Raw genomic sequence first — 24,744 nt, 5'->3', positions numbered from 1 at the left:
TTTATTAATGAAAGCAAGAATTTAGTGTAGTTGGAAAAAAAAAAAGAATTGTGTAGTTGGATCTTTTTTTTTTTTAATGAGGTTTTAAAGTAAGTTATCTTCCATAGTATATGAAGATAGAAATTTCTCCAGCAGGTGATTTCACCAGCCTACCACCACCTACTCTGGACATTTAGCAACATCTGGAGACATTTTTTTGTTTGTCACAAGTGGAGGGTGGAGGGTGCTGCTAGCACCTAGTGGGCAGAGGCCAGGATTGCTGTAGTTCATTCTACAGTGCACACGGCAGCTCCCCACAAGAGAGAATTATCTGACCCAAAATGTCAGTTGAGATTTTGAGAAACCCTGGTCCAGATTTACATGCTGGAGTAAAAGCATCCATCAGAGACTTTGAAATTGTCTTAATTGATTTACATCCATCCTGTTTTTAGATCATGGAAGAGACTGAAGAAAAAGCTGCAGATCGCCTTCTGTTTAGTTTTCTTACACTGATTAGTAAACTCATCAAGGAATGTAATATTATTCAGTTTACCAAGCCCTCTGAGACGTTGAATAAAATCTGGAGTAAGTGTTTCCTTTTTATTTAAATCTAAAAACAAACACATTAGTTGTAAAAGAATTACTGAAAACAGATTTGGGAAATTAGAATATGAACACTTTGAAAGTATATAATGTCCGGGAAAAAGTCCATGAGAAAAAGATTTAAAAGGCCCTTTCAAATTGATTACGGTGAAAACGTTTCTTTCTAAGAAAAGTACTATGTATTTATGATTTCACAAGTAATACATTTCATTATCTTGTTTGTTACCTAAATAAGAATATCATTATACCATAACACATTCAGTAGATGGGTTTTTAAAATAGCTATAAATAGTCCACCATGCAAATGTGCCATGATTTAGTAAACCATTTAATTTCTATGGGACATTTATTATATATCACTCTTTAAATGAAAAATAAGATCCTAGAATTTTTAATTTAACATATTCAATTTTGATTAGTCTGTAGGAAATAGACATTGAAGTGAAAGCTTTAAGTACAGTTACTATATGGCCCACTCTGGTATGACTTCACTGAGGCATGGCCAGATTGTTACAAAATAGAATACACAGAGAACAAAAGTAAAACCCTGTTAATGAAATAAAGTAGCATAGACTAAAACTCAGATATGACTTGGTTCATCCAGAATTTTAATCCTGTTCCCTAAAACCCACAAGACTTTTCAGAGTGGCCAGGTAACATAGGAGTATAAGCTTTGGGGCCAGATGAAGCTGGGGCCCGGGCCTGGTTTTGCCTATTACAGTTTGGCACTTCAGCTAGCCTGTCTGAAACCTTTCCTCATCTGTAAAATGGAACTGACAATTCTAATGTCACAGAACTGTTGTGAGGTCTAAACAAGATAATACATGTAACACACTTAGCCCTGTGCCTGGCACACAGAAAGCCTCAAGAAATGATAACTTTCCACTGATTTCAAGAATTATTAGAAACAAATGTGTGCCTATATATATTACTTATGTTACTTAATTTAGAAATTGTTAAGTGTTACAGCCACCTTATCTCCCTTGAACCTGAAACTAATTCCAATGGAACTGGTCAGTTTCTAGGCTTACTCCTACCTCTTTTGTCATTCACCATGTTAGGAGTTGGTTTTCTAGTTGAAGTTTCCAGTGTTTCACCACCTCACTTCTCCCTAGCTCCTTGAGAGTTTCTGGGAAGCGGGGACTATTTTGTCCCTTTTTGGTTCCTAAATCCAAGCACATAATAGATAATGAATGCATACACTAATCATATTTACCACCAAAGAGTCAGGAAAGTTGAGACATCTGAAAATGCATTTTGGTTCCCTTAGGTTATGTGCACTGTCACCTGAGACATCCACACAGCTGGGTGTGGCTCACTGCAGCCCAGATTTTTGGATTACTCTTTGCCTCTTGCCAACCAGAGGAACTTATTAGACAGAAGGCCAAAAAAACTAAAAAGAAACTCTCAGTACCTGTAGCAATAAGGTTCCTAACAAATGACCTTGAGCAAAAGGTAAGATTTCCCTAAAACCTTTTTTTCTTTGTGATCTTCATTCTGCTTCATGTAACTATCTTGGGGTTGGCCCTAGGGAGAAATTCTTAACAGCTGACTTTGTTGCACATGTGATTCTATAGGAGTAGTGGGAACTAGAGAAGGGTCAACCTCAAGGCCAGGGTTTTCCAAAATAATTTATATCAGTCTAGTCAGACTTTTGCTTATTTAGCAAATTCATCCTCTATTCAAATTCTTTTTTTTTTTAACCACCTTCAAATTCTTTATCAACATTGGAAAATACTTTTTTAAATGATATCAATACTGTCAATCCTGCCTCCTAAATGAGATCATGTTCATGAAAATATTAGAGATCATGTTATATCCATCTCTGATTTCCTAGGGCCTAAAACAATGCATGACTCATAGTGAGAATCCATAAATACTGAATGAGTAGAAAATGGAAGGGAAGGAAAGAAGGAAGATACTGGAATGTTGTCAAGTTTTCTACTAATAATCTGAGGGATTATATTGCCCCAGAGCTTGAAAGTATCCCATTTTTTTGGGCTGAAGTGCTTTGGGCAGGTAGAAGGCATGACACAATTTCTGGTCACGGACCTTCCCTCTCCAGACCTATACAAGTCATTCAGAGCAAAATCTAGCACCTCAGTTGTTCTATTACTGTTAGTTACTTGGAGTTTTTAAAAACAATAAGAAATATCCTGCGTTGTGTCTGCCAATGTCCATTTTCTTTTCACAGATGAAAAGTATCTCCCTAGCCTCTTGCCATCAATTGCATTCCAAATTCTTAGATCAGTCCCTAGGAGAGCAGGTAAGTATTGCCATCCTTCTGGTTTAATAGTAGGGATCTAGTGCACCAAGTCTAGGAATAGGCTTACATTTGGTATTTGTGTTTGTTTTCCTATTTTAATGCTTGGGGAATTAAATATAGACATACATGGAAATATATGTTCAGTTATAACATAAATCTAATCAGCTGTGGGATCCATCTTGGGGATGGATCCATTAAAAATTCCAATTTAAAATTCCCAATAAAGATGATGCAGTGGGAGGTTATTTATCTTTTCATGTTTAATTTTAAGATCTATTCCACATTGTGACCAAAGCTTTGAAGGGCATTAGTTGGTTGACTGGATTGTGATTGTTCTACAATAAACTGTATTACTGAATTTCCTTCCCTTACCCCTGGAAGCTGAAGAGAAAGTAATAATGGTCATGTTACAGTGTGGTCTGAGAATTGTCTATCCTTAACAGAAGGCAGATAAGTCACTAAAAAGTTTTATGGATTTTCATATTATAAAATGTTAACTGTAAGTAAAATGTAAATAGGGAAGCATTTATAAATATGCAGCAAATGTCAATTACTTTTGAACAGGGTCTACTGTTCCTTTATTTTTTACCTCCTTTGGTAAAGCCATATTGGGTTGGTAGATGATGACACAGATGTGTTATCTGGATATGAGCAAGGCACTGGATCATGACTCTTGTCATTATGGACAAGATAGAGCAGCAATGTAGATTAAGTTATGGGACAACTGGAAACTGAATGCTGTATCCAAAGAGTGATCTCAAATAGCATGCCATTAACCCAGATACTTCTATCCCATTTTCATGAAAATATAGCATGCTTCATTATATGGCAGGGCCAGAGAAAGAATGGAAAGCTATTAGGTGGATAGCAAAGTGAGACCAGAGAAATCCTGCCAGGGTAGTAGCAGGTGGGGTCTCCCACATTATCAGTCTGAACGGAGGTTGACAGATACAACCATAGAAACTTGGGACAGGAAGGGATTTACTAGTACTGACCCAGGATGAAAGAAATTATAGAATTTAGTTCACTGTAATCTTAGGGTGAAGTGGCTGCCACAAGGGGAAAAGGCCTCCAAAACTGGGACTATCTTCAGGAAGGCCAGCGTTCCAGAAGAAGGAAATTAGAATCTTGGCATGAATTCTTGATGGCCAGGCTAGCCTAGGACAGTGTATACAATTCTGAGTCCTTCATTTGGGGGAAACTTTTGGCACATAGCACCTCTAATAGAGCATCCAGGAAGGTAAAGAAACCCAAAACCAACTTGGCGTCCTCCTTCACATAATTAGTGTGAAACATCTAAGTCTGAGATTTCATGGATGTCAGAGTTAGGGACTCAATATATGGGTCCATTATTATTAAGTCTAAAATTGGTCCCTGGGCTGTTTAACTGGATGAAATGGGATTTGAGGAGAAAGAGCTCAGTGCTTTAGAACTTAGGCTTGCATTCTAAAGACTTAAATCCTGGCTGACCACTTTCTTGTCTTTGGGTGAGTCATTTAATAATTCTGAGCCTTGCTTTTCTCTCCTGATAATAGTACCTAATAGTGATATTTTAGAGTTGAATTAGAATTGCTGTGTATAAAGTCATTGCTCAAGAAATGGAAACTTATTTGTATGAAGAGATTTAATGGAGGAGGAATGAAAGCTCTCTTAAAAATGTAAATGGATAGTCTGGAATGAAATCGTTTCCTTAGTATTCTTTGTGACCTTGGAGGGTAGAACTAGGCCTAGTAGATGAGTTACATGAAAATGGGTTTGGATACACTATAAAGTAGAGCTGAAGATTATCAAAATATGGAATAGTCCTCAGTTTAATAGTACAATACCCAGTGATTTTTTTTTTCTAAGTGTAGAATACCTATTTTACTAAGCTGTATTTATTTCAAAATCAAAGTCCCAATTCCTCCCTTTCTCTCGCCCCCCATTAAGGTTGTTAAGAATTTGTTATTTGTAGCCAAAGTCTTGTATTTACTGGAACCTGAATCTGAGGATAAGCAAGGTAAGATAAAAGAAGACATGGAAGAAGAAGCAGCTTTAGGAGATGGTGTGGCCAGAGGGGAAGTGAAAGAACACAAGTCCTGTGCACATGTGAAGATGGACCCTGACAAAGAAGAGAACGAGGAGGCAAAGGAAGAACACAGCAAGCCAGCCACGCTGCTGTGGCTGATCCAGAAGTTGTCCCGGATCGCAAAACTGGAGGCTGCCTATTCACCTAGAAACCCCTTAAAGGTGTGATGAATGTATAGAATGAAAGTAGTCACTTAAAAAAATACATTAAAAAAGCATTTTAGTGGTACTAGTAATCCTCCCAAGTCTCTAGAACTTTTTAACCCAAAACTGCAGCAGTAATATCTGCCCCAAAAGAGACCTTGTTTTCTAAGTTAACTGTTTGTAGGATTGCAAGAGAAACACTTCAAACGAACAATGAATGATCTGTACTTTCAGAGATCGTGCATCTTTAAGTTTCTCGGAGCTGTAGCATTGGATCTTGGAATAGACAAGGTGAAGCCGTATCTCCCAGTGATCATAGCTCCTTTGTTCCGAGAAATGAACAGCACCTACTCGGACGAGGGTAACTGCAGCCTGTCTTCTGAATCTTCACTTCTTTCCTGAATGCTTCCTTCTTCCTTTCTGTCCTCCCTCCCTCCCTGCCAGAGTTTAAGAAAACATGCTAGGGATCAAAACAATTAGTAGCAAACAAATAAGGCATATTTGTTATACTTGACTGCCTTCTTTGTGTTTTCTTGTGTCGAAGAGTGAATGTTTCTCTCCTAAAAGATGTTTTACTCCTAAGCATAGGTTAAATATGCAAAGAAATCCATAACTTGAGGTGGTTCTAAACCTCATGGTGCTATGGACAATAATGAATGATATTCTCTTATTGTTAATTATAAGGCTAAAGTGTGAAAAAAAAATTTTTTTTTATTTGAGAGAGAGAGCACAAGCAGGGAGGAGGGGCAGAGGGAGAAGCTGACTCCCTGCTGAGCAAGGAGCCCAATTTGCGGCTCCATCCCAGGACCCTGAGATCATGACCTGAGTCAAAAGCAGACACTTAAGGCAGAAGCTTAACCTACTGAGCCACTCACGTGCCCTAAAAGTGTGAAGTACTTTTAAAATATTTTTACTTTTCCTATTTTTCATTTTTCTTGCCTGGGCATTTGGTACATTTCCCTCACTGATCCTAAACAGTCTCTTTTGATAATAGGAAAAGAAGGAATTGGGAGTTGGAAAGAGAGGAGGTAAAGTGGATTATTAAGTTTTAGAATAAAATAAAGTGAATGTCAAAGTAGGAAATATTCTTAGTCTTACAACCTTGAGAAAGTTTCCTTCCTCTCAGAGGAAAAGCAATGGTCAAGGTCAGGTCTGCTTTGGTTCTCATCACCCAGCATTTATTGAGCCCCTAATATCTGCCAGGCACTGGGGAGGGGGTTCAGTGGTAGAAAAGACCCTACTACTCCCCATCTTCGAGAAATTTGTAACCCAGAACAGCTCCTGAAATTGAATACAAAAACCTGTGGGTTATTTGCATTTGGGAGATAGAAGGCAGGGAAGGGTGGGGAAGCAAAGACTTTTGTCAGCTTCTCAGAGTCTTTGATCCCCCCTGAAAAAAGGTTATGGCCAGAGCTAAACATTTATGACCCATGAATTAGAGAGGGCCTAGAGACACACTTACCTTTCCCCTGTCTGCACAGAGTTGAGCAGGTTAATAAAGCAACCCAAAATGTTTCTGTCAGGTTCTCAAATTAGTGTCTTCTGAGCCAGGATTCCAAAAGAAAGTGGGCTCCTTGGTGCATCCCAGAGGAGTGGTGGCTGGAGTGTCATGCCCAACACTTCCATTCTCCCATCTCAGAAACGTAAAGGCTGGATTTAGATCAGTGTTTAATGTTCAAGTAATAAGTGATAATGCCGTAGGAGTTTATATTTTGCATGTTGTTAATTTTATAGATGTTCAAATGTGTCCTTTCCTACATGACTATCTAATTATTACTCTGTGTGTGATTAGATCCTATGCTGAAGAATCTATCCCTGGAAATCATAGAATTACTCAAAAAGCTGGTTGGACTTGAGAGCTTCTCCTTAGCCTTTGCCTCAGTACAGAAACAGGCTAATGAGAAAAGGGCACTCCGGAAAAAGAGGAAGGCTTTAGAGGTACGTTTGCTGTTTGAAAATATGGTGTGTACGTTTGCTGTTTGAAAATATGGTGTGTTCATTAGACTTAATATTTTTAATCAGGGGTGTGTGCATGTGTGTGTCACACTTACTCAGGGAGGAAAGAGGAACGGTTGTGTTTGAGAAGTGGCGACTTTACAGCTGGGGCTCCAGATTCTTTTTAATGGGAATGTGTTGCATGTGTGATATTTAAAGGTGAACAAAATGGCCCATTTCTGCATTTGATTTTTATTGGTTTAGCATTTACTTTAAAAGTAATATAAAATTTCTGTCTTTTTCAAGTTCGTAACTAATCCTGATATTGCTGCCAAGAAAAAGCTGAAGAAACACAAAAATAAAAGTGAAGCAAAGAAGAGAAAGATAGAGTTCCTGCGTCCAGGCTATAAGACCAAGAGACAAAAGAGCCACAGCCTGAAAGATTTAGCAATAGTGGAGTAATATGCTCCCTCTGCTGATAAAGTATCACAATTTACCCCAAGGCATGAACTTCTCCATGTATCTGCTGGTCTGAAATCACAGCAGGTTTTATTATTTAAGTTAAACTGGCACAGATTGTATATTACACAGTTTAATCATGCTTATATTTTTTAAATTAAAACATTTTCATAATACTACTGTATCTTCACTGTCTAAAAAACATGACACTAGTGATAATGTTTTTTTTTAAGTCATATTTTAAAATAGCAAGACAATGTAGAAGTTAGAAATAAAACAAGTGATATGCAATACTTTTATGGAGAAAATTATAAAACTTTATCAAAAGTCATTAAAAGAAATCTGCACAAATGAAGAAATAACCATGTTCATGAACAGCAAGACTTAGTATCATAAGATACTAGTTCTTCCCAAACTGGATCCCATTGGTTAAAGGCATATCTGTGTAAAATCCCAAGAGTTCTTCATATTATCCTAACAAACTGATTCTAAAATTTATATGGAAGATAAGCTGAAAAGGGTGAGTTTTCCCTGTCAGATATCAAAAGTAAGTCACAAGAAGTGCTCTCCATAGTGAACATGTAATAAATTCTACATGAAAATTAAAAATTTCTGCTTGTGCGGACACAACCGGGATATGGTATGTAGCATATATGGATAATGAATGTAGTAGTACCCAGGTTACATAATGAATAATTATGAATCAACAAAGACAATCCAGTAGAAAAAGTGTCACTGCAGAGAAGAAAAAGAAATGGAGCTTAAACATTAATACTTGATGTGGCTATCCTAGTTCCTAAACATTCAAGTACTTATGTACTAGTTGGTAAGTAGTCACTGCCTTGGGACACACAAGTGCCACCTTGGCTATGTGAGTCCCTAGATTCCCTATCTCCCCACACCAAAAATTACAGGATTAACACCTGGACTAGTAGGGGTCTTCCTACATCAGCTATGTCTGGTTATTTAATACTTTGAATCACTCCTATATTCAACCTCAGTAATTACAAAAATGCAAATTAACATCAGAATGAAATTCCATTTTGAACCCTTTAGTTTGATAAGGTTGACAATGCCAAGTGTTGGCAAGCTTGGGGAAGCAAAGGGAACTCTTATAAACCACTTTGGAAAACAATGTGGTATTATCTTGTTCACCTATACGGTATCTTTGTCTCAATCTACACGTGGTGTGGAAGCAATATTCTTTAGTGCTCAATATATTGGGGAGGCGGGAAGAATCCATCCTATGTGCCAGATACTTTGCTAACATTTTGTTTAGTCCTCATAGTATTCCTGAGAGCCGCCTAAAATTGCTTCTTATTTAACTGATAAACTGAGACTCAGGTTAGGTAATTTACCTAAGGGTAACAGAGGTTGCAGGTGGCATAAGTAGGATTCACACCCAGGACTGAAAGCCTATGCTTTTTATAATTTCTAATTATGGAGTCAGAATATAGCATATGGCATAGAAATCAAATGTTCAAACATTCTTGAACTTCAGCATCTGTGTTTTGATGTAGTTTGTCTCAAACAGGAGTTCTCACACTTCCAAGGGGTTTGTAATGTGCCAAAAGCATAAACATGGGGCATCACAGAAGGCTGACTGCAATTAATTCTAAGTGATTTAAAGTGCATGTACAGCTTTTATAAAAATTTTTAAAATAAAAAAATCAGAAGTTAACACTAAGACAAAAATCAGAAAGAACAAGTATCTCAGGGATATTGAGCACAATTTAGTAAATATTTATTCAGTGCCTACTGTATGCCAAGTGCACCACACTAGATGCAAGGGATACTAACAATAAGATATGGTCCCTTCTCTCAAGGAGCTTACCTTTCTACAACTCAGCACTTATCTCAAATATTCTAATAGCAAAATTCCACCACTCTTTTTAAATGTTAACACATGACACAGCATAATTACCAACCAGAGTTATAAAACAGAATATTAGAGCTAAAAGAAGCCTTTGATATGATTTGTCCAAGTCTCTCGTTTTATGGAAAACAAACAAACTGAAGGAATGGCCATTTATGCCTAGAACTCGTGTTCAGATTTTAAGTTTGGTGCTTCTCCCATTTTCAGGGTTCTGCAAAATAATATTCAGTAGATTTTTTAAGTAACATTCAAACTCCTGTAACTTACCTATATAGTTGTTTCCTACTAGACAAGGACCTCATAATTATACCATTTTAAAATTAGTGTATGCTCTGTTTACCCCATTCTAGCCTTTGTGATAAAACAGAGAGATCACAGTCATTCAAGTGCCGGTGTCTGCTACTACTTCAGGTGTGTTCAGTATTCAAGATGGCAAGAATGTTATGTGCTGCCCAGCATCTGCCTGCCTGGGCCTCTCTCCGCCCACACTTCTCACAATGTTCCTAAAGTGCTGGGGTGGGGGTGTGGGGCACCTAGCTACTTAGGTACAAACCCTGCCACTGACCAGAAGGAAACCCAAGTAGAAGTTGAAGCAGTACTATTTTCCTAGCTGGCAAACATATAACCTACTATTTCAACCATGCATATACTCTAAGGTGCCATAATGTGCCAGGCACTACATTGGATTCTAAGGATATATATGAAAAAGTCTGTCCATCAGGAGCGATTTGGAAACTATGAAACAATGTTAATTACATTCTCAGTAATATTAGATGCAGCACTAACACTTGGGCCTGGAAGGTCTCCAAAAAAGACTTCAGAGACCAAATTAAGAATGGTGCTGGGGAATGGGCAGAAAGATTAAAGTCCCCCCCATAAAAAGGGGGTGCCTGGGTGGCTCAGTCATTAAGCGTCTGCCTTCAGCTCAGGTCATGGTCCCAGGGTCCTGGGATCGAGCCCCACATCAGGCTTCCTGCTCCGCGGGAAGCCTGCTTTTCCCTCTCCCACTCCCCCTGCTTGTGTTCCTTCTCTCGCTGTCTCTCTGTCAAATAAATAAATAAAATCTTTAAAAAAAAAAAAAATTAAAGTCCCACAGGTAAAAAGAGAAAGCCACATTCATTTGATCTAAAAGACCAAAAGTATGAAGGAGAGGCTATAGGCCTCCAGAAAGGCGTTGGCTAGAACAGGGAATGGACCACTAGTGTTCACAAGAACACCAGTGAGGGGCATCAAGTATTTTAAATGCTGGTTGTCCAACTTAAAGATTCCCCCAAGTTTAAGGTAAATACAAGGGACCATATTCTGTCACCACTGTAGCCAATCCTGTGGTAGACTGGGTAGTTTGAAAAGTTCCTCTGAACATAATTGTTTTTGATACCCTAGCAGTAAGTCTACTTTTTAAAACCAAAAATGCTCCATTTCTCCCTGTACAACCAATAATGTTTTGACTTTTCACCAAATTTACATGTCCAATTACAGACAAATGAAAGACAGTAAAGACATCTCTTACAATGCTTCTTAAAACAGATTTTTTTAATTTCCTTTAATACGTTGTGGATTCCATCAAATATAACCATTTAGGATTGTTACTACCTCTACCAGTATAGACAAATTTATAGAAATTATTTTGAATGTACCATGTCTACTTCAATTAGCATAATTTTATTTAAGCAATTAAGGTTGTCTGTGTTACCAGTGTTGACATTTCCAGGAATTTATGGTATACTTTATGGGATGAGCTTGACAATGAAATCTCACTTTCAGCCCTGTTCTGACTTCACTAGCAGGTGGCCCTGAGCAAGCCAACTTATCAGAACCTTGGGTCCATGTCCATAAAATAAAGACACTACAACCTGTCCTACCTACATCACAGGGTTCCTGTATATATGAAAAAATTTTTGGCAACTATAAAGTACTATAAAATGACAATTACAGATGTCAGTGAGGTTAACCACCAAAATAATATTTCAGCTTCATGCCTATAACCAAAAACTTTTAAACAAAACAGCTTAAATAAAGTGTCATTAAACAAATGAAGACTGTATGACCCACACTATGTTCCTACTCTACTGAGTCTAATCTTTGGAAGAACTTAATTCATTTTAGGGGAAAAAAATCTGAGTTAAGATATTTATTAGTGTTTATACAAACAAGCAGTAACCACTAATTCAAAAATAGGAGGGTTTTTCCTCAATAAGAGTACATTCTTTAATAGGACTCTATTTGGATAAGAATTCCATACAAATAGAATATATACTTAACACAAGAAAGCAAGGAAAGATTTTACATTACACAGAACAGACATTCAGTTGGTTCAATCATGGGTGAATTACCCTTCCAACCAAATACTTATTTTTTATATTTATTACAAATATCGCAGTCCAGTATATGCCAACAATCACACAGTTTTAACATTTAGTAGCATGAAGCACACTTAACTGTTTCCAAAGGGATATGTGATGTAGTCTTCATTTCACAGGGCTAGAAGTGATTGAATTACTGTCTGCTCTTTAATGTTTCAACTAACCTGTGAAGAGAAAATCAACAGTTTCATAACATTAACTTCAAACTTTCAGGTATAGAGCATGATCATTTATGGTAAGTTTTATACTGAAAGTGGATTCCAAAGCACTTTAAATGATGAAGGCTAAGACAGTTACACTGAAGAATGATGTTATGGACCCAATTTCCATGAAAGCCTTTTAGCTTTCACTTTTGTCTATGCTCTGAATGAATAATCAAAAAGACCAAATATCTTCTTTCCAGGCTGTAACTACTGCAGCATGGCCAGATGTAGATAACTCAGAGGTGAAAACTAGCCTCAGTCCTCATGAAGCTTAAAATCTAATGAGTAGATGCACTAATCAATTACAGGACAGTGTAACTACTGTATCACTGGTCTGTGACAAGGACATCCAACTATGTGTGTGGAAAGGCAGTGGGCATGGAGACATGCAAGGGAAGGTTCTTGAGAAGAAGACAGTCTTAACCTAAGTCCTGAAGGATAAGGAATGGAGGATGTGGTGAGGAAGGGAAAAGTTAAAAAAAAATGAGAGAAGACTGGCTTATCTAACTATAATCAGGTAGGTGTGACTGAAATAACAGCTAATGCATATGAAGACCAGTGGAAGAAAAGGCTGGAGGAACTTAATAAGCTGCTAAGTAATCTGAATTTCATCCTTAAGACTAAGAGGAAATCACACGTGTGCAAACAGCTGCATGCAAGAACAAATGCACAAATGGTTTCTGGAAATATACTTAACCATTCCATTGCCTCATCAAGGCCAGTGCCTTTGGTTGCTGAAGTTTTGAATATTTGCCATTTTCGGTCCTTCAATGCAGGTAACCCAAGTGAATTTGCCATCTCTGAGGGAGTCATGGCCTGTTCCATGTCCTGCTTATTTGCAAACACCACTAAAATGGCTTTTCTCAGTTCTTCTTCCTAAATAAAATAGAAGGTATTTAATTTTCTCTAATCAATTTGCTTCCTTGAGTTTAGAAAGAAATGCCAACAAATACATTATTTTAAAAGTATATTCCCTAATTATGAATCTATAATGTTCATTATAAATCATTTGAAATTATAGAAAAGTATGAAGAAAAAAGCTTCGTCCATAATCTTACCTCCCAAACGATCACTCTTAACATTCTGGGTATTTTCTACTGCTTTGTAATTCAGATACTTAAAGTTCATTAATAAATACATTTATACATCTGAGATCACATTTACATACAGTTCTATACCCTGCTCTAAAAAATAAACATTAAATCATGGATATTTTCCCAATCAAAATTTTCAAAAAAAATTTAATGGTTAAATATACTCTATACTATGAATGCATGCACCATAAACTATGTAACTGTTCTCCAGTATTAGACACTTACTAGATTCTTTTTACTTGACTATTATAGAAACTCAAGGGACACAGTCATTACACAGAAATCTTTGTGTGAATCTCTATTTCCTTAATAAATTCTCTAAAAATAGAATCAAAGTATGAACTTTTTTGGGGTTCTTGTTATATATACATTAATAAACCGCTTCCCAGAAAGGTTATAACACTTTAAACTCCACCAACAGTGTATGACAGTACTGTTCTTCAATGCAGCAGTCTTGGAAGAATTAGAAATTACATATTTTTCCAAACATAATGCAAATGTTATCAGCAATAGAGTTTTCTCATGTGCACTGTAAGTTCATGCCTTTTGCTCAGTTTTCTATTTATTTGCAAAGGGTCTTGATATGATTAAAAACACTAATCTTTAGGGTGCCTGGGTGGCTCAGTTGGTTAAGCGACTGCCTTCGGCTCAGGTCATGATCCTGGAGTCCCAGGATCGAGTCCCGCGTTGGGCTCCCTGCTCAGCAGGGAGTCTGCTTCTCCCTCTGACCCTCTTCCCTCTCGTGCTCTCTCTCATTCTCTCTCAAATAAATAAAATCTTTAAAAACAAAACAAAACAAAACAAAAAAAACACTAATCTTTAGTCACTGGTTGTAAAACTATGTCCTAGTTCCCTGTTTTACGCTACTTTGTATTTGTAGGGTTTTTGTTTGTATTAATATAATTAAATCTATCTTTTCTTTTGTAATTCCTTCCAATCCTTTGATTTAGAAAGACCTTCCCTATCCAGAAATGTTAGCCATATTCACTTACATATTCTTGGAGTTAACGATTTCTATTTTTTACATTTAATTCTTTACTCCAGGAAGAATTTATTTTTGTGTACAAAAATGGGATAACTTACAGTGGTTTTGTCTGTAAGTTTGAATGTAATAGAGAACAGACCTGATCATATGCTACATGTAACTTTATATATTTATTGACTGAATCAATTAAAAATTACTTCCTAAAGAATAAATACAATTTTTAGTTCTTTCTCATACAATTATACAAGTCAAATCCTAATATCACAAAGAACAATCCAGCACAACTCAAAAACTATAAACTGAAGCTAATAACGCATTTCTTTAACGCAGTACTTTTAGTGACAAAAATCTATACCATTTGAATTACATCTAACTAAAGGTTTATTTTAAAAAATTCATTACACTGAAAGCAATTAAACTGTCCCTTAAAATTCCTTATACTTGAATTTGGACTGAGAAGCTCTTATGATAAATATGATGCTATGTTGTGAAGAAAATTAAGCAAAAGTTTAAAACTATTAGGTCTGCAATTTTTAACTCAGAAGCCATTAAGAAGTCAGTAGTCAAATCAGAAGTCCAAAGTATTCCAAAAATGTTTCTACCTAGGTAATTAAATGGCCTAGAAAACTTTTATTTAAGCATTCAATGATCGGCTAATTCAGAATCATTGTTCTGGTGGGAAAAGGGAACTTACTCATCTAATTTTCTCAAGCAAAGGTAATTTCATTATTACTTAAATTAACCATAAGTACATTTGAAAAGCTTATTTAACAACTGGAGATTTTTTTAAACTTTTGATTATTTAATGCATCCTCTGAATTTAGTTAGCCAATAAATTATCTTCATTGACTACAATGTTTTGAGATTTTAAATAAGTGTTGTACACTGTTCCACACATCAGGAATATTAGGGTAAACTCAAAGAACTTACATTTTAGGGTGGGAGACATATATAAGCAAACCAATATATTTTAAAATAATGGAAAGAAACAGTAAGTGGTACAAAAAATAAGGTAGAATAAGGTGTTAGAAAATAACTGAGGCTCCTCTCTGAGGCAGAAACGGGAGATAAAACATGCCAAGAAGGTAGCCATGCAAAGATCTGGAGGAAGAGCATTACAAGCAGAAAGATGAGGAGGTGCAAAAAGCCCTAAGCCACATGATCAGTGTACAAGCTTAGTGTATCCAAAGAACAGAAAGGTCAGTATGGCTAAAGGACTGTAAACACAGGGAAGAATAAAGAATGAAAAAGCTGGAAGAGATAGATAAACAAGGGCCAGCGGTGTGCCAGAAACCCAAAAATTCTAAAACAAACAAATAGGCTTTCTTATTATTTATACCCTTATCTGCTTCCATAAACTAACTTATACAACTAGAAATAAATTTTATAAAAAAGCACTTCACAGGAGTAACTTAAAATAGTTCCTCAGTTTAGAAAGAGTTCAGCTCTGAGCTTCCTAGAAATCAAGAAATCTAGTTTAAAGGAAGTTACATGGCTGGATTTGATTTTTTTGTCTTTTTGTCTCCTTCTCTCTTCCCAACAGAATTTCTGGAATAGGAAATAATTTGTATAAAAGAAAATTATACTAATGACAAGGGGGGAAAAATCCCTACTTTCCTTTTAATTATTCCTACATGTAGTAACAATGAAAACTAGCAAACAAACGTAAAAGATTTCCCCACATTTGAATAAAGTTTTCTTACCTCCAACATGGCAACTAACTCTGATTTGGAAATGCCAATTCGGTCTCGGTCACAACTGTCTACTACATAAATGACTGCATCTGTGTTTGAATAGTAACATCTCCAGTATGGCCTAAAGAACATTCAGAAAGGGAGAATATATTATTATTTGAAAGAAAAAGAACCTGCTATGTTAATTTATATGCTAGGACTTGGCAATAATGGGGAGTGGGGGGTTTACATGCCAATCTTGCCACCCCCCCCATGTTAGAATCAATGCCATGATTCATTGCTTCTGATGGTACGTATCATATCCTTCAGATGTAATGGCGGTGGAATGATAAACATTAAATCACAGGATCAAGAAGTTTCAAAATGAGTTCAGACTTTAGGCTAAGAGAGTACTTTATAATCAATCTATAAAATCACTAACTGTACTGAGATAAAGTTATACACGGACCTTACTGTTAACAGCTAATAAATCTCTAACTAGGAACTCCTTAAGGAATGGATTCTTAAAAAAACTTTTAATATGATTTTATATAGCAGACATTAAATTGATTACTGAAGACCTCATGAAGTAGAAATGGCTAAAATTAGAGAGGGACTCAAAAGCACTTCAAAAAATAAAACAAGTTAAAAGGCAGCAGGATGTTTGGAGAATGCACTACTTATGTTTTAAGATGGTAGGTACCATAGTGAGCAATACTGACAGTAACCAAACATTCACAGTTGCCATGCCAAGCACAGAATGCTGGGCAGGAGACCTAAGGAGACCTAAGTTCTAGAGGGCATCTATGTTCACATTAGCCCTAAATGGTGGACTGAAAGTTATTTTTATAAAATCCAAAACAGTCTGTTTCACAAAGTGACAAGAACTAAATGGAAGACCCTTTTCAGTTGAAAACTACTGAAGTAGATCTTGAGATTTTATGAAAAAATTTGTCATTAAGGAGATATCTGAAGAGCCGGCTTCCTTAAATTTTATTTTAATTCAGCTGAGAGAATAAGCAGTTTTACCTCATTTTAAACTAAATGGCTTCCATTTAAATTACAAAAGAAAACATATTTGGTTTATTGCTCTTAACCTTAAAAGGGCCAATAAATGTTCAATACTACAAAGTAATCTGGTCTCTGTACCATACCTGATACTTGTCTGTCCTCCTAAATCCCAGACTTGGAATTTAAGGTTCTTGTATGTTACCGTCTCAACATTAAATCCAATAGCTAGAAGATAAATCACAATCAGTAGTATACGTAGACTAATGCATTCTACCTTCAAAGTATCCAATCCAATTTTAGCAATTAATGAATTACTACTGAATCACATTATTGGTTAAAATATTATTCCATTTAAGACAAAACAGTTGCTGTGCTATACACACGCACACCATCAATTAGCAAGTTCAGCACCACTTTCAGGTTATATAAGAATCCCCAATCACCTCTGCAAATATAGAATTTTTAGCTCAACAGAAATCCTATGTTAACTCCCTGTACAATACAATCCAGGCATACAAGTGTTTAGAAGGTTATGTTTAGAAAGAACAGCCGTAGATATATTACAAAAAATGGAATTTTGATAGGCAGCAAGTAAACAGGGAACAAAACCAAGAAAGCCCAAATTCTAAACTTTAGTGGGTAAGGATTCAGCAATAGCTATATACCACTTTATGGAAACTGGGTTCTCTAAGTGTGGCAATCTCACAGACCCTCTGCAGACTTCCTCAAGAGCTCATTTGTAATAAGGTCATGGCTGGATGGTCAAAGGGGAGATGTCCCATCTCTCTTCCCTGACATCCTTTTTAGGTGGAGCTCTAGCATCACACAGCTGAGGCACGATACTATTTTCACTGAAAAGAATCTAAGGGAGGATAGAGAGGATACTGAAAAAACTGATTACTAAGATTTTAGAAGCTTAAAAAAATCAAAGTAAAAAACGACATAGCTATAACTGGACAATTAATTTTTGTTTTAAATTTAAGTCTATATTGGTAAATGATGCTAATGAGTATATGGTAAGCATTCCCTACCACAACTAAAAAACAGCTATAATAAACCTGAGTGAAAAATTAAAAAGCAAGTTCATGATGTCGCCCTTAGAATTAAGTAGGAGTGTAATCACCATCTTTACCTCAATTACAAACACTGTTTATACGCACAGGACAAGAGTATGCTGGACAAGAGTATGGTGTAAAGTGTATTCACTGAAATGCAATCCACTGGGCTGTGTGCGCTGCAGGGGCCAAGACTTAACCATAATAGAGATGGGTGATTTTGAGAAGTAAAAACCAAGGGAACTGAAATTTTTTGAAGGTGGCACAAAGAAATAACAGAAGCCACAGGGTTTAAAAAGTTCTTTCGGGGCACCTGGGTGGCTCAGTCGTTAAGCGTCTGCCTTCAGCTCCGGTCGTGAGGAGCCCCGCATCAGGCTCCCTGCTCCGCAGGAGGCCTGCTTCTCCCTCCCCCACTCTCCCTGCTTGTGTTCCCTCTCTGGCTGTGTCTCTCTCTCTGTCAAATAAATAAATAAATAAAATATTTAAAAAAAAAAAGTTCTTCTTTCATGAAACCTAGACTTTTTTTTTTTAATCTGGAAGTTTAAATACTACTAAATATAGAAATACCTTGCGTGACAGAGTGATTTTAGAGGCATAATTTAATACTCTTGAGCAAACTCTACAAACTCTTAAACTTAGTTTAAATATATTAATCTTCTCTAAGTAAATTCACGTCAACAAATTTAAAAAGTATAAATAACAGTATTTTCATGTAGTCAAACAGGACTGTTTAAGAATATCCTTCTAAAATATCAACAACTGATTTAAAGTTGAGGTATTTCTTCTCTTGATACTTTTAGGCAACCAGATTAATTCAAGAGTCAGTCTCTTCCCCTCAGTTCTTTACAAGCAATCAACAGAATTACTTAAGAGAAACAAATCTTAATTAAAATAGTAACAAACAGAGGGGGGAAAAAAAGCACATCAGATGCAGTAATACCACTTAACACCTATATAATTCTTTAAACAGGTTTACAAAGTATTTTATGTACTTCATTTATTTCCCCCTTAAAGTCAGTGGGTATTATCTTCATTTTATCAATAAAGATACTGACTCTCAATGAGATTAAGTGGCTTAACTCTAGCCAACTTTAAAAACAGCAAAACCCAGCCATGCACAGGGGTTTACAAATTGCCTCTACATTTATAAAAAATAATGTTATCAATATTATGTCCACACTAGAAGTTTACAAACCTTACTATATTAAAATTACATTAGATAATTACTTAATCAGAAATAAAGTTACATTAGACAGAAAACAAAAACCCCTACAATTAGTTTATCATACCAACACTTACTAGGAATAGTAGTAACGACTTCTCCAACCTGTAATCTGTATAAAATTGTAGTTTTTCCTGCTCCATCTAATCCCAAAATTAAAATCCTCATTTCCCGGGTTCCAAACAGACTGGAAAAAATACTTGAGAAAAAGCCACCTGAAAAAATAATAAAAAAATGCATTCAAAATCATTTTGTGAACTAAGTCCACAAAACATTTAATCTTGCCCTTTGAAAGCTATACCAAATTAAATAATACTGTAATATTCTCCTCAACTCTTAGGTGCATAACTTTGCTCCCAAGGGTATATATTAACCAACTTCAAACAAGTAATTAGTGATTGTCACCATGTCCTAGATACTGTGTCAGGAAGGCACAAGAAGATATATTCCAGAATGAGAAACAAGAACCACTGTCCTCATGGAGCTCACTTTTTTTTTAAATAAAAATTTTTTAAAAAGATTTTCTTTCTTTGAGAGAAAAAGAGAGAGCAAGAGCACAAGCAGGGGGAGCAGCAGAGGGAGAGGGAAAGGAGCCTGATGCAGAGGGATGCAGGGCTTGATCCCAGGAACCTCAGATCATAACCTGAGCCAAAGGCAGCTGCTTAACCTCCTGAGCCACCCAGGCACTCCCTGGAGCTCACTTTCTAATCATGAGAATATAGATACCTTAGCATGATCTCACAACCCCTAAACACCAAGGGACAAATCAGAATGACAGTGGGACAATGAGGTTCTCACATGGGAAAAGCAATTATTATCACTGTACACCAGCATCATAACTACTTTCAATCACTGAGATTTCTCTGTAAGCAATATAACTTGCAAAAGAAATTGAGACACAGAAGCCCAAAATAACAAAACCTATTTTTGAGAGAAAACTCATTTAAAAAAATAATAAAGCTACATTCACTGTTTCATGAAATAGTTCCAGGAAGTTTCTTGTACATAAGGTAATGTGTAGTATAAAAGCACTTGTGAACAGAGTGGTGATTATCAGAATCACCACTGGTGACTGAATGATAGAATGGTGGTTATCAGATGCTTGGGGAGTGGGGGAAATGGGAGAGATGTCAGTCAAGGGTACTAACTTTCCTTATAAAATGAGTAAGTTCTGGAGACCCAATGAACAGCACGGTAACTACAGTAAACCAATGTACTGTACACTTGAAATATGCTAAGAGAGTAGATCTGAAAGTGTTCTTACCAAACACACAAAAAAGCTAATGTAAAGTGATAGATGTGTTAATTAGCTTGATTGTGGTAATCATTTCACAATGTGTATCAAAACATCACATTGTATCCCTTAAATATATGCAGTTTTGTCATTCATACCTCAAGAAACCTGGAAAAATATTAAAATTAAAAAATTAACTTTTGTCTCAGCAGGGCCTCCTGGTAACAGATTAAGGCATTGATTCATTTGGATTGCACTTAAAGAAGAAATCCCTAAGAGTAGGGGAGGTGGTGATTTAGTCTTTATTACTCTTTTTACAACAAAAGAAAGGGTTTTGTTTTTGTTTTAAGAGAGCGAGCCCGCTCACAAGTATAGTGGAAGGCAGAGGGAGAGGGAGAGAGAATTCCAAGCGGGCTCCACACCCAGCACAGAGCCAACACAGGGCTGGATATCTCCACCCTGAGATCATGACCTGAGCCGAAATCAAGAATGGGAGGCTCAACCAATTGAGCCATCCAGGCACCACAGAAGCTTTTTTAAAATACATTTTTTCCTTAATGATTACCAGAAAAAAGCACTTTGGCCCTTCCCCACCAAAAGCCATTAGAGAAGGTTAAAAGAAAGTTACATTAACAATAAAAAACAAAACAAAACAGTTGACAACTGAAGTGATGTCACATGCAATACATGGTTATCTGACAAAGAAATGGCACAATTAAGAGACGCAAATTTGGAAAAATGAAAACACCATGGTCCAGAGAACCCTGGTAAAGTGTAACAGAAGGTGTGTAACTTGACAAAATCCTTTCTACCTTTTACACCTTAAAAACAACAACAACAACAACAACAAAAACAGGGGCACCTGGCTGGCTCAGTCTGTAGAGGATGCGACTCTTAATCTTGCAGCTATAAATCTGAGCCCCACCTTGAGTGTAGAGATTACTTAAAAATAAAATCTTTAAGGAAAAAAAAAAACCTGAAGGGAGGTATGGAAAAAGACAGGAAAGCACTTATGATCCAGGACAAGAAGTAAATCCCCTGGAAAATGGTAGAGGAATTAAAATAATCCAAAGAATTTGCATCATTTGGACAGTTGTAAACCAGTTTAAAAATGTGCACCTTCATTTGGGTTCCAGCGGGGAGGGAAGCTAGCTTGTGCTTGTGATGACAATGTAGTGCCCTCAATTAGCACTCCAATATCGATATTAAAATTTCACTCACTGACCAGTAATGACCAGTACCCTCCCCATTTCCTTCTCCACCTTACTCCATCATCTACATGAAAAGCTACAGATAAGCAGGCAAATACCAAGCTGGCTATAAAACACTGTGAGCAACAATTCTTTTTGGATTTTTTAAATTGACGCAATCCCAGGGGCCAGGAAGAGAGAATCAAGCTTCCACTGTGGGGTCAGATCTCATCTTTCACGCAAGAAACCTCAGCGCACCTGCGATTGACAAATTGCCAAGCTTCTAAAGGCCAACTCTGCCCCCCAAGTCGAGCTGGGTCTGACCAGGTGAGGGAAAAGTTCATGGTCGGGGGAAGGGGCTCAGGGCCGGGTTCCCAGGCCGCAGCGCTCTCCGGGCCCGCGCTACCCCCACCCCCTTACCCTTCTGGGGTGAAAGGAACAAGAGTGAGGGCAGGGGCAAAAGCTCGAGGCAGGGTCCACCCCCACAGGTGAACAGCCAAGGTAAGTTAAGTCCTCAGCGACCCGCCCCCGAAAAGCTGGCTACTGTGGGCTTCCCAGGCCGGGCCCTCTCCTCCTCCTGACCCCAGCCGTCGGCCGCAGCCCCTCCAATGCTCCCGGGAGCCCTTCTCGGATCCCTCACCCATGATGAACCGCCTGTCCGCCCTTATCGGTGGTGAGAGACAGGCCCCTGGACTTGACAGCGACTCCTATTCGAGCCTCGGCGCCGCCACCTCTGCTCGCCTTGGCCTACAGCTCCGGCTCCGGCTCTCTGGCGAATCCCTGGAAGGTCCGGTCGGCCAGCAACTTCCACGTCGGATTCCCGGCGGGGGCGGGAGCGACGGGCCGCGGCGACTACGCGCCAGGAACGGCGACCTGAGCGTCCGCGTCGTCACTTTCAACGAAACTTCCCGGCCCACTGGGTGGAAGCCAGAGGATAAAAATATTCAAGGACCCCAAATCTCTCTTGCTTCTGTTTTCTTGTACTGAAAGGGCTTCCAAAATAGAGAAATTCGAATTTTCATTTTAAATTCTGACACCCAACAGTGGCGAATCTGCCAGCCAAGAATTCGAGTCGGGCCTCGATGCTGTAGCCTGACTGGACGGCGGCTCAGGGTGCAGCGTCGTGGAAGTTGCAGGTCCTAAAGCGCCGTGCGTGGGCGACGCACTTTTCCCTGGGTGCTTTCTCCCGCACGGAAATAGGACTACGTAATAATAATAGGAACAGCCCCGCGCGGCCAATGCTAATCAACCTTACACCTGAGGCCGCTAACTGGAGGTTTTTGGAGTCGCAGTGGCCTGTAGGGTCAGCGTTAGAGCCCTTCACCCCTTTCTTCCACTTAACTGACCACCTTTCTGGGATAGGCAGTATAGAGGAACTGGTTCAGCTCACAAGGACTGAGGACCTGTTCCCTCAAGGGGCGTCGAGAGTATTGCCGGTCTTGAGAGGAAATTGTATTGGGAGGAAGGAAGAGATACTTGGAGGATGGGAAGAAGGGATTCTCCTAGACTCTAATCTTTCTAAGGTTGAGCGTGCGTGTCTTAAAAATTCGTAAAGGTACATAGAAAAGTAAACCTATCCCTAGCCCCCAACCCCACAGTTCTTCATAGAAGTCACCTTTGTAAACTCTTAGGCCTCCTTCCAAATATAATTTTTGCATATTATGTTTTTATTTAGAGATGTTCATCCATTTAACAGTTTATGGACTGTTTTGTTTTTTACTTCAATTTTCAGACCTTTCCAGCTGCCTAGGCATTGAACTAGATTTGCCTGTTGCTCTCGCCTCCCTTCCCCACTTCTAAATCATAAATTCACAGAAATTTTTCTCGCAAGGAAAAGTTTGGTTTTATTTGTTTTTATTTTATTAATTTATTATTTATTATTTATTTATTTATTTATTTATGGAGAGAGTTGAGTGACTCTTTAAACAGCTGGACCTTTACATTGTCCCAGCTGTTGGACTTAAGTGGGCTGAGATTCCACTGACCTTTTTCACCCGTTCTTCATACACCTGCAGTCCATGTCTTCGCCAAGATTAGCTACTGCCACTTGGCAAATCTTAACCATTGCCACTTCAAATTTTGTCCATGTCAGAAAATACAAATTCCCTTTAAGGGAGAACTAAAAGGAAAGATACGCTGTAAAGTTCATATTTGCACTGCATATTCTGAACCAAATAAACAAATGAAACCTATGTGAGGACGCAGTGTAAACTGAAGTGCTATATACAGATTAAAAAGCATTGTTAATACTATCAGGTGGCATTTCAGCCTTTCATAATGTGTATTAAGCACCTAATTACAAGTCACTATGGAAACTGTAATAAAAAACAAATAAAAACTCTTTAGGCGATTTGATCAAAACTTTATTTTTCTTTAAAGATGTATTTATTCATGGGGGGCGGGGAGCAGAGGGAGAGACTCTTCACACTCCTCGCTAAGGACAGGGCTGGATCTCAGGGCCCATGAGATCATGACCTGAGCCAAACCGGGTCAGACGCTTAACGACTGAGCCATCCAGGTGCCCTGAAACACTGTATTTTTAAATTTTACCCATTTAACTCTTTGCTTTGTCTGTTAAGATTTGATCTCATTTCCTGGTTGCATCAAAAATTCTTCTCCATTCTCAGAAACCTTTGATCTAAAGAAAAATCCCCAAATATTAAGATATTACCTTTAAATTTTTTTCTAATGTAGATTCAGGACAACTAAAATAACTTTCCTGACCACTTACTATGTTCAAGGCCCTATGCTATGCCTATTAAATATGCTATGCCTACTCTCAAGGGTTCACTCATTAACCCAAGGGTGTTTAAGACAGAAAATTTAAATGGTTTCATAAAATGCTGAGACATTTATAAAAGCAAAACCATAAACTGCTTAGAGAAATTTAGCTAATCTTTATTGGTGATAACATCGCATCTCTACCTTCTCCTCCCTTCTCTCAATCTCAATTCATAAGACTAGAGCAGTTCCTACTTTAATGGGAACATAGTTTTCAATGTGTAAAGGAAAATTTAAGGTTGTGAAAAGTAAGATAACAAAACTTCCACTTCCTGTATCTTTTCTGATACTAAAGACAGTCATTACCTAGGAAAGATACTTATCTTTAGGGCAATATCATTTTTTTAAAATGTAGTCATTAATATTGGCCTGGTATTACAGTTACTGCTCACGAAAAAGAGATACTTGAGGAAACAGAATTACAGTGGCATGCTAGAATTAAAACTAAATATTTAGATTGTAAGTCTGTGGAATTTTATTATTCAGACAAGCACATAGAATTGACCTCACCTTTCAAGTCTTTGCGCAAATGTCATTCTATTTAAAATTGCAACCTACCCAACATCCTCCTTGTGCTGTTTTTTTAGAACTTGCCACTAAACAT

General features: G+C 37.6%; 2 protein-coding genes across 6 annotated transcripts in view; one reads left to right on the top strand and one right to left on the bottom strand.

Annotated features, from left to right (window-relative positions):
- The window catches only part of UTP20 (UTP20 small subunit processome component), a 101,143-nt gene extending 90,447 nt beyond the window's left edge, over positions 1-10,696 (top strand). For all 5 annotated transcript variants that reach the window (XM_027594716.2, XM_027594717.2, XM_027594718.2 and 2 more), the window contains 7 exons: positions 432-564; positions 1,853-2,037; positions 2,777-2,848; positions 4,778-5,077; positions 5,294-5,420; positions 6,852-6,997; positions 7,301-10,696. In XM_027594716.2, coding sequence (XP_027450517.2) covers positions 432-564; positions 1,853-2,037; positions 2,777-2,848; positions 4,778-5,077; positions 5,294-5,420; positions 6,852-6,997; positions 7,301-7,456 — 1,119 coding nt within the window. In that variant the 3' untranslated portion in view covers positions 7,457-10,696. The remainder of the gene's footprint in view (positions 1-431; positions 565-1,852; positions 2,038-2,776; positions 2,849-4,777; positions 5,078-5,293; positions 5,421-6,851; positions 6,998-7,300) is intronic.
- Positions 10,697-10,841: 145 nt separating this feature from the next.
- On the bottom strand, positions 10,842-22,450 carry ARL1 (ADP ribosylation factor like GTPase 1). Its single transcript, XM_027594723.2, has 6 exons — positions 22,000-22,450; positions 19,013-19,150; positions 16,802-16,883; positions 15,678-15,789; positions 12,593-12,771; positions 10,842-11,856 (listed from the first exon to the last, which is right to left on the bottom strand). Exons 1-6 carry the CDS (start codon positions 22,001-22,003, stop codon positions 11,826-11,828), a joined length of 546 nt encoding a protein of 181 aa, XP_027450524.1. The 5' UTR covers positions 22,004-22,450; the 3' UTR covers positions 10,842-11,825.
- Between the last annotated feature and the right edge of the window lie 2,294 nt (positions 22,451-24,744).

The sequence above is a fragment of the Zalophus californianus genome, chromosome 9, assembly GCF_009762305.2.
Source record: "Zalophus californianus isolate mZalCal1 chromosome 9, mZalCal1.pri.v2, whole genome shotgun sequence".
Lineage (NCBI taxonomy): Eukaryota > Metazoa > Chordata > Mammalia > Carnivora > Otariidae > Zalophus > Zalophus californianus.
Note: the sequence above shows the minus strand (reverse complement) of the source record. Positions and strands in the feature narration are given on the sequence as shown.

Excerpts from the sequence above, each read along its gene's own strand:
- ARL1 (XM_027594723.2), bottom strand. Across the intron at positions 16,884-19,012 it reads AGTCGTTACTACTATTCCTA|CTATTGGATTTAATGTTGAG; the intron begins GTAAGTGTTGGT and ends TTTATCTTCTAG. Across the intron at positions 11,857-12,592 it reads CTTGATGAGGCAATGGAATG|GTTAGTTGAAACATTAAAGA; the intron begins GTTAAGTATATT and ends TTCTCTTCACAG.